Source organism: Perca fluviatilis, chromosome 4 (assembly GCF_010015445.1).
Source record: "Perca fluviatilis chromosome 4, GENO_Pfluv_1.0, whole genome shotgun sequence".
Classification (NCBI taxonomy): domain Eukaryota; kingdom Metazoa; phylum Chordata; class Actinopteri; order Perciformes; family Percidae; genus Perca; species Perca fluviatilis.
In genome coordinates this window covers 38,779,758-38,789,898 of record NC_053115.1, presented here as the reverse complement: position 1 = coordinate 38,789,898, position 10,141 = coordinate 38,779,758, and the positions used below count along the sequence as shown (strand labels likewise).

Below are 10,141 nucleotides of genomic sequence, written 5' to 3'. Positions count from 1 at the left end.
GGCGATGACATCCAGGAGAAGGATTGTGGTAAAGCAGAGCAGGTTTGGACAGTAGGCTCCTTTATGCCACTGTAATACACAAAGAGAGCCCAGAGAGACAGAGGGGCCCCCCGGCCACACTGTGAGGGATATGAGGTCCAGGGCCCCGGCATAATACTGCTCCTGTACACACGCACACAGAATACACACACACACACGTTTTCCCTGGGAGGATTCAAAACTTGATTCCAATCCAATTTCCCTCTTACATTTAACCCCCGATCTTATTTTTAATGCTAACCCTAATCCTGACCTTAACCCCTTCACCTCTACTCTAGACTAAGCCATAAAAGGACTCTCTGTGATTTCCTCTTGTTTCTGATTTCAACATGACATCATCACTTCGCGTAAACATAGACGCCACTTTCTGAAGCCTCGTGGTGTGTTATCGCGAGGCTACGGTTGGTTTTAGGAAACGTCACACGCGGGTTGGGTTTAGGAAAACAACAAACATGGAAAGGAAATATCACACGCGGGACACGATCCCCGCTCTCCTGGGTGAAAGTCCTTTGTTTGACCCATCCTCCCCCCCGACCAACCTCCCTACTCGCATTTTCGCCCTATCATACTACTTGCTACGGCGTCAATTCACACGCAATCGCAAGGTAATGTAAGTCAATGGAGGCCAAATGGCGTTGATAAACACGCTAAAAAGCGAGCAGTCAGACAGAAACGTTCACCTTTACTACTTGTTTTACTTCAAAAAGAAAAGAAAACAAAGCTTTCTCATGAATAAGTGTATGATATTTTACAAAAACCTACGCACCACAAAACATATGATATCCTACGAAATGAAGGCGAATGTCACATGACAGTTTAGAAAGCAAGTTTGGTGGTCTTCACAGTTAAGTTGAGCCGAGAAAAGGTGACTGTCATGTGGCGACGACAGTTAAGTTTAGACACCAAAACGACTAGTTAAGATTAGAAAAAAAGATTGTGTTTGGAAGGGTGATTCGAGGGTGAAGAAGAAGGGTCATTAACAGATGAAGAGATTCCGGCAATTGTATCAGAAAGCAGACGGATCTCTTAAAGTGGCGTATGTATAACACACCAATTCGTATACCGTTTTTGTGTGTTATCAAGACGCATAATTGCTTTTTAGCATGTTTTCGCCGTAGCGAGCAGTAAGGACAGAAGTCTACAGAGGGAGGTTGCTTGGGGTGGTGGATGGGTAAAGCACAGGACTTTCACCCAGGAGAGCCAGGTTTGCATCCTGCGTGTGGTGGTTGTCAACCTTTTTTTTGGGGGGAATTTGTTTTTTTTAAGCCTTCCCCAGTGTTTCTTTCCTAAACCCAACCGTTTATCGTTTTCTTAAGCATGTGACGTTGCTCACCGTCATGTTTTTGTCGTTTTTTTCTGTCAGACATCGTCCGAAGTTCATATGAGAAAATGGCTTTCTATGGACAATATGATATACACCCAGGCTGAGAGAAAATAGTTTTTTGTGATGGATGAACATCTGAACAGCTGCTACAGTAACACCAGAAATGTGTTTTTCATATTTCATCAAACGGAAAACATGGCAATAAATCCTAAATCCTAACACTCCGAATGAAAGGGAGACAAACTGTCAAAGATACAGATTTTAGTATCTCCATCATCAATCATATAAATAGAAATGATGTCTTAGATTTTTGTCAAAAAACAATGCTGTCCTTACACATTATGCAGCACAAAGAAAGGCTGTCTTTCTGTTTGTTATTTTGCTTAAAACAATCACAAATGATTAGGAAGAATGGATGTTGTGATGGCTGATTGTCCTTCCTGTTTTTAAGGTAGTAAAGAGAGACTATATTCAACGTGAGGCGAAACCGCAACATGACCTTAAACTTCGGAGCGTTTAATGTGATTGAACTCTTTACGTAACAGTGGAGAGGGAAGAATGAAGGTGTGTTCCTGCAGATGAGGAGCTAAGAATGGCTCCTTTCATATGGCTTCTCCTTCATCAGGAGGGATGGGAGGATGGAAGGGAGAACGTGGCGGGCCGAGTCAGTGTTTTGGACACGTGAAGCTCTCAGTTTGAAGTTTCTCCCACATGATAGAGATTAGGAGCCCTGAGACCCAACGGTCTTGTGTTTCTCCCCGTCTCCTTCCTCCTCTCTCGCACATGTTTGCCTTGCTAATGACGAGGAAGAGGAGGAGGAGGAGGAGAGGAAGGGAGAAAGAGTACAGGAAGAGAGACGCATGCCGCTCGGCTCCCCTCCGAATATTAGACACGGGAGGTTTGGAGGGAAGCCTCATGGCGTCTTGCCGTCTGGGAGGGCTGCGTGACGGACAAGCTACTGTACGTGTGTCGGGCACTAAGGCCTAAAGTTTGGGCCAAGAACCCCAAATGGGCTCGTTGTCTTGTTGTTTTAGTCCAAAATTACAAGGAACCTTGCAGATACTCTTACAGTAATTAAAGCTTGAGTTCAGAAAGAGTTTTGGGAAAGTGAGGTGGTTTGTTGAAACCATTCGGGCGGGTTGGGACACAGACAGATGTTGAAAGGGTGTAAAGAATCAGTCTTTTTTGGGGGTGGCAGTAGCTCAGAAGGATATCATATGATTTGTGTTGCGTAGGTTTTTGTAAGATATCATACAAACTTATTCATGAGAATTTCGAATTTTGAAATAAAACAATTAGTAAAGGTGAACGTTTCTGTCTGACTGCTCACAAAATGAAATAGCTTGATAGAAATGTTCCGTTTATGGCTGAAGTTTAGAGTAGAGGTGAAGGGGTTAAGGTCAGGATTAGGGTTAGCATTAAAAATAAGATCTGGGGTTGTGTTTAATGTAAGAGGGAAATTGGATTGGGATCAAGTGTTGAATCCTCCCGGGGAAAACGTGCATGCGTGCGTGTGTATTCTGTGTGCGTGTGTACAGGAGCAGTATTATGCCGGGGCCCTGGACCTCATATCCCTCACAGCGTGGCCCTGGGGACCCTCTGTCTCTCTGGGCTCTCTTTGTGTATTACAGTAGGAGTTGGGTTGGGAACCGGAGGGGTTGCTGGTTCAAGTCCCCATATGGACCGAAGTACGGAGTGGAGAGATGCCAGTTCACTTCCTGGGCACTGCCAAGGTGCTCTTGAGCAAGGCACCAAACTCCCACCGGCCCCCCCCCTCCTCCCCCCCAACCGCTCAGGCTCAACCGCCATGGCTGACGTTCCACCACTTCCTCGTCCCTGAACGACAGAATAAGTCTTAGTCAAAAAGACTATTTACAGCCGCACAGTGGCCGTTTTAACCATGTGACCGTTCTATTAAACGAAACAAGTTACAGTTTTAAACACATATTTAAAGGAATACGCCACCGTTTGTTGAAATAGGGCTTATCACGGTCTCCCCTGACTGTAGGTAGGTGGGCCAATGCATTTTTTGTCTCAGTGCAAGTAATTAGGTTGTTTTTTTGTCTTTTGTTGGCTCACTTTTACTCACAACATGCTAACCGGCAACATAGGATTCCATTCACTACGCTAAGCTAACTAGCGGTGGCGCTGCCGGCGTTGCAGCGGACTTAAACAATGCGTGCACAAAAATTGCGTTGGCCCACCTATCTACAGCTAGGGGAGACCGTGATAAGCCATATTTCAACAAACGGTGGTGTATCCCTTTAAGGTTGTGAAACAAAACTAGTTAAGTTTAGGCAAATCATTTACTCAGGGTTAGGAAAACAATAGGAATGCAATAAAAACACTGATCTATGCTGGTGCAGCATTTACGTTCAAAGATGGCGCCAGTTAAAGTTGCTCACACATCAGTTTTGTTGCCGAGTTCATCCCAGGTCATTGACTTCTTATCGGCCTGGTGCTCTTAAGGAAGAGGTGGAGGGAGCTCTTAGTTTGCTCCTTATGGGATTACAAACTTTATATAAACACTGTCATGTCGATAGAAGGAAATCTGTGACTTCTACTGATAATCTTAGATAATTCGTGTGTCTCACTAATCACTTCGAAAAGAAGAGAGGATTTCCTCACATACTGTCTAATCTGATAAGAAAACTGTTATGCTGAGAATGAGAAGCATGCGCCGGATGAAAAGAGAATTCAATTTGGGGTTTTACTGTCGAGCAACATGGCCGCGTGGGAGGTCCCGTCATGCTTGTGTGATTATCTCCTGCTTCACTTGTTTGGAACAAAAGAAGCACACAAACGTCGTTACTCTTAACTCAACTCCCCAAAAGATCAAACGGTACAGTGGGAACAAAGTGTGGAACAAAGTCGGGTGGTGTCGGATTTGTTGGTTTGTAGAGTTTCACTGCTACCAGACACTTTAATAATTGGATTAACAGAAGAAGGAGGAGGGCTTTAAGGCGCAAAATGGACGTGAGCCAAAGGATTTCTGTCATCACTGTGCTCCGCGGTCTTCGGTTTAATAAATGTGTACAGGAGAAGATCACAGGCAGCACAAAACAGAATACAATGGACCTCCTTGTTCCTGACACAAAGCCCTAGCAGCTCTGGCCTGGGAAAGATTTTGGTTCTGCACACGTTTATCAGTTTCCTGATCTGATGATGAACTACTGAAATATACCGTATATTGGGCCTCATGCAACAGCATTTTCAAAATTCTTGTCCTAAACTTATCTTACTTTGTTGAGTGAGGTATGCTCGTATCGGATTCTCGTTTGGATTCTCTCTTAACTTCACAAACGTTGCAGAGAATCTTTTTCTTTTAATAGTTACGTCACTCACCAAAGTTTGGATGGTAAAGTGATTGAAAACATTCAGAGGGATCCTCTGGGAGAAACTCGTGCTGCTGTTTTACCGCTAAACACACATAACAGTTACAGAGGCTGTAACACACACACACACACACACACACACACACACACACACACACACACACACACACACACACACACACACACACACACACACACACACACACACACACACAATCTTTTCACAGAATATTGAGCTGACCGCTGTTTCTCAGAGGATAAAATGGTGGGGGGGGGAGGTGATGGCGCAGTGGATATGACATATACCTTTGGTGTGGGAGACCAGGGTTTGATTCCCACTGTGATAGGTCAACCAATGTGTCCCTGAGCAAGACACTTAACCCCTAGTTGCTTCAGAGGTGTGCGACTTCTGACATATATAGCAATTATAAGTCACTTTGGATAGAATGACAGGTAACGTAATGTAAAATGGGAAGCTGCTGCTGTCTCTAACAACACTCGGCCTTCAGCTCGCGTGTCCATTCTTCAGAAACAACATCCTTGATCACACTATAGCTCTCTAGAACTCTTTAGAGGGTTTAATGGAGCAGAGCGCGAACAAGTGGGAAGCTCGAGGATTTTGGATGGAGCCGATTTTAATAATGTTGGAGCCTCTGGGCCTAATCTCTCGCTCCAACCCACTCCAATTTCGCTCCACTACAGTTCACACCATTAGTTTGAAGGTTGCCCGAGCCCATCTCTGTATCCGACCTCTTGGCGTGAAGCTCTTGGAGGATGGGCGCCATTCATCTGATAAATAAAACAACACAGCTTTATTTCTTTTATTTGTAGCGAGTGGTGAGGGATTCGAGCAGTAGCGGAGTGAAGTCTTAGTTGAGCTCGGAGTAGTCTGGCTCAACAGAAGTACATTTCAGCGTGGCTCACACTATGGATGTCAGGCTTTGCTTTCTCCAAAACAAATTCCTATTTTTATATTTTGCAGAGCCACAGTCGCTGAGTCCGGGCCTTACTCCACAGCGCGTGGAGATAGAGTAGATCTGGCAACACGAGACTAAGACACGGAGCGATATTGAGCGGAGGAGCGATCAGCTCCCATGCTCGGATTTTTCCTGATGCAAATTCAAAATATGCACAAAAAGGAACACAGTTCTGTTTGTTTTTATTTTAATTGTGTAACATAAAGGGACTACAACTGAATTTCATTGTGCAACCCTATCCGTGACAATAAATAAACCTTGATATTCCGGTAGTTCAGAATGGGGCAAAAGTTGCACACAGTTCATTGACACGAGACCAGCGTTCATCCAAAACCGTTTCTTGCTTATAATCAGACTTTTGCTCCCAACATTCACCTGAGGACTCAATGAGCTAACTCTGCATGAAGAGGTGGAAGTTGGCTCTGGTGAACTCCTGGTGGATGGTCTCTAACAGGCTGTCGTCGTGCTCGTCCCCCTCCATCCCTCCCTCTCTTTTCCCTCCTCCTGACGCCCCCCGGATGGATGCCGGCGGCGGCTGGAGCTCGGGGGTGTAGGTGAAACTGAAGGCCGTGCGATAGATCAGGCCGTCCGATCGGATGAGACACAGAGGGACGGTGATGACGCGCCGCAGACAGCGCCAGCCGTCGCTGAACGCGGAGACGTCGGGGACGACGCAGAGCAGAGATTTGGGAGACCTGGGAGGAAAAAAACAAGATGTAATAAAAATGTGGTGGTGCTGGGTCGACCTGGAACACAGATCCTTCAATTTCAACCGGACAAAGTAAATGTTACAATGGCAGCCATCAGCATCCTACAGTTGACGTATTTCCTATTTTTCACTTCAATGCCATGGATGTATAACAACAACTGGATACAGTGATCGAGGTGGAGCCCTGGTCATTCCTGTGAGAGTTGCTTAGTGGCGTTTGAAGCTGCCATGGAGCCAAAAATGACCCGAAAAATCGCCGCTGCTTCTGCACTATGCAGCCCATAAAGCAGGCGCACTATAGACCTCTACCATCCATAAATTATTTAACTGTGTGGCTCTTCTAGACTTTCCAAATGTTATTTGACCGAATGGATCAAAGTCTGATAGTGAGACTATTTATTTCGCGGGGTTTGTGACGTTATTACAGATGTCTCCTTCTCCATGTAAGTCTAAGTGAAAAAAGTCTCTTTGAGCCAGAGGGCATCACATGACGGGCCGGGAGGTGTAATTCAACTGTTTTGGCCGCTATGTTCAATTTGCCTCAAAGCCCGGCGCACTTCCTGTGGGCCTGACTCAACACACTGGCTGTTCCAGGGGTGAAACTGGTGGTTTCGACTTTAAAGACCAGAGGAAACGGTAAACAAAAATGTTCTGAATCAAGTAAGCACAGTTATGAAAACTACGCTAATCAATATATTTCATAGAATCATCACCTGACTGCAGCGCTAGAGAGCTTTATGTCTTTCATAACATTTTTTTGGTTGACTCTCACCGCTCTCATCAGGTAAATGTTTTCAGCTGATACATCCACCGTTCCCTACCAGCTCAGCAGCAAAAATACATTTTTTTTTGTTTATTTTAACCCTTGTGTTGTCCTCCTGGGTGTTTTTGCCGCTTATTTCAACATTTTTGCCATTAACATTAATAAGTATATTCACCACTAGACCTAGTTATTTGCATTAGTTTTACACCTATTTTTTGGAATTCATGGTCAATAAACCTCATTTTTATGAAATCTTCTAACTTCTGTGTTAGAAAAAAGCTGAAATTATGAATGATTTTGACTAATGGTTAAGATCAGAGGAATGAAGGTTATGGATAATCACAGATCTGTCAAAGTTTAGTCAGGATAATGCTATAAAATTGAATACAACACCCAAAATTTTATAAAAATAGACATCTGATCCTTAATTTCCTTTGTGAAGAGCGTCTTATGGAAACATCCATGTTATTTTGGGGCAATTTTGGTTAAAAGTACCCCAAATTTATGATATAGAAACTTTGAAATCGGGTCAGATTTGACACGAGGATAACATGAGGGTTACACAAACGGACGAGACAATGTTTAACAATGTGGACATCAGAACAGAAAAATACTTAACATGCATAACATGAGACTGGTGGGGGACGAGTAGGTCAAAAGTTGCAAGAAACTCCCATACACTGTCTAAGTAGACCTTCGTTTAGTACAGAAAAGGTTGCCAGTTGACAATTGGTTTTGGTCATTTAATCTGCACTTCTGTTGACTTTTCTGAAACTTAGGACTGAGGGGCAACAATAACAACAGTGAAAAGACTGAAAAATAAACTAAGGATATAAATAATTAGAGGGTTATGTCACAGACTAAACATACATGTAGTTCTGTGGTTGATATGAAACACGAGCAGCAGAAATCTTGAATGCTCTTTTATATATATATATATATATGTGTGTATATGTATTTCATTTAAACAGACACTATACCTCTGGCTCGCATGGCAGCGGGGGATTGTGTTCCTAATTGGCTGCAGCTCCTCGTACAAACAGCACATTGTGGATGACTGTGTTAAATAAATACGGCTTTCCTCTACGCTGCCGAGCCGCTGCTGACGGGAGGCATATTTGCAGAAGCGGGTGGGCGAGCCGCTCCTAGCCAGAGACCCTGACTTACGATGCCTCAGCACTTTAGGTGTGGGGTCTGAGGTGGACTCTGACGTCAGAGAGGTCGTTTTGATCCATGACGCGTCATAAGAGATGCCTGAATGTCAAGCTGCTGCCGCGGCCCTCCGGTAACTTACAGACCCCCCCCGCACAAGAGTTAGAGAGAGGATTGTTCCCTGGAAGCCGAGCCGAGTTTCTCTCGGTGGCTTTTGAATATAACATAAGCCCCTTTATGCTTCTCAGGTCAAGGCTTGGCTCCTGACTCTTAAACGGATGAATGCAGGTAAGTTCAGTAGGAAAGTTCAGTAAGTTGAATGTCATAACTGTCGAGAATATTTTTAGTCAAACTTGTTTGGGAAAACTGCCCACCTTCTATCCCTAACAATGTCCAGAGTCCCGAACAAATGAGGAGATTCATGCTGCGTTCCAGGAAACCTTTCACAACCTTTACCCGTGAAAGTACCCTGGAACAAACAAGGTAACTTATTCCCCGTGAACTCGTACCAGATGGTTCTACTCCCAGTAACAGGTTTTGACGTCACACACACACAGAAACAACAATGGCGACCCCTGTTGATGCTATACAGACGGCGGTGATTAATGGTGAGAAATAGAAATAGACATAAATAGGCAACGTAAAGTAATTCCGCACATTGTAATCAAAACAATACACATACAATTGTGTACTACTACAGGTTATGTTTATTAAATGTAGCCCAAAAAATGTCGCAGACTAGAAATTGCTAGTATCAGCTAGCGCTAGCTAACATCAACGTTAGGTGGCCGCTAGCTAACGCTAGTTAGAAGGGTTAGTCGTGACTTTGCCTGGAACGCTACCAAGTCGTGAGTCGTGACTTGAAGTCGTAACTTACGGGCTAAAGATTGTGTCTGGAACGCAGCATCAGTCTCTAAACAAAGCCATAATAAAACTCTTTGAAACAGAATAAAGACGCTGAAACATTTGAATCGTCATTGGTTTTTATCGGCTCCCCTCTTCGGCATCCACCGCCACAGTATACAGTGCAAAGTATTTCCGAACTTTTTTCAATTTAGGCCTAAAAATTGTGACAAAAAAATTAAATAAATAAAAACATAACTTTGACAGAAATACATCATTCAAACACTAGTGAGTTGGATGGAGAGCGGAACAAGTTTAATATGTAAAATTTTTCAGTAGACTATTAGAATGTGATTTATTGTAACAAATTGAAATGAGTAGTATAGTGGGCTTATACGTTTATTGTCCAAAGTTTTCCACACTGTTCAATGTACAGATTATTCGAAATAGGAGCTGGATGTGTTTTCAAATGCACTACCACCATTCAAAATGGAAATGGAAATGGAAAGACCTGTGTTTTGGCCGGACCGTCTGTGGACTTAGCTTAGCATAAAGACTGGAAACGAGGGTGAAAGTTAGCTTTTTACGGACGGCTATAGTTGGGATTAAACAAACAAGATAGAACGTGTCAGAGAACTTCAGACGTGCTGAAAGACAGATTTTACAACGTTCCGACAGAGCTGGGTTTCCCCGTTAGCTAAGCTAAGCAGCTTTCCCTTTCCGAATGAGTGGATACATTTTTGACATAATGTTACATTTCGTGAGTTAAACATCAAACTTATTGGCGAGGTCTTCCCTAACTGAAAGCCAGACATATTTTCCTAAAACGACAGACCTCTGCAGGACGACATGCTGCAAGTCTGTTGTTCTTTATTGAAATTCCTCAACAAACAAAATAACTGCTTTCAAATTCTGGGTCAAATGAAATATAATTTGGGTTCAACCTGCTTGGTAACATAATATTTGGTGTGGAAGTGCCACTTAATTTGTCATAAAACG

General features: G+C 43.6%; 1 protein-coding gene across 4 annotated transcripts in view; it reads right to left on the bottom strand.

Annotated features, from left to right (window-relative positions):
* Positions 1 to 5,840: 5,840 nt before the first annotated feature.
* rbpjl (recombination signal binding protein for immunoglobulin kappa J region-like) overlaps positions 5,841 to 10,141 on the bottom strand; it is a 49,892-nt gene continuing 45,591 nt past the window's right edge. For all 4 annotated transcript variants that reach the window (XM_039798639.1, XM_039798640.1, XM_039798641.1 and 1 more), the window contains one exon: positions 5,841 to 6,370. In XM_039798639.1, the coding sequence (XP_039654573.1) occupies positions 6,067 to 6,370 (304 nt within the window). In that variant the 3' untranslated portion in view covers positions 5,841 to 6,066. The remainder of the gene's footprint in view (positions 6,371 to 10,141) is intronic.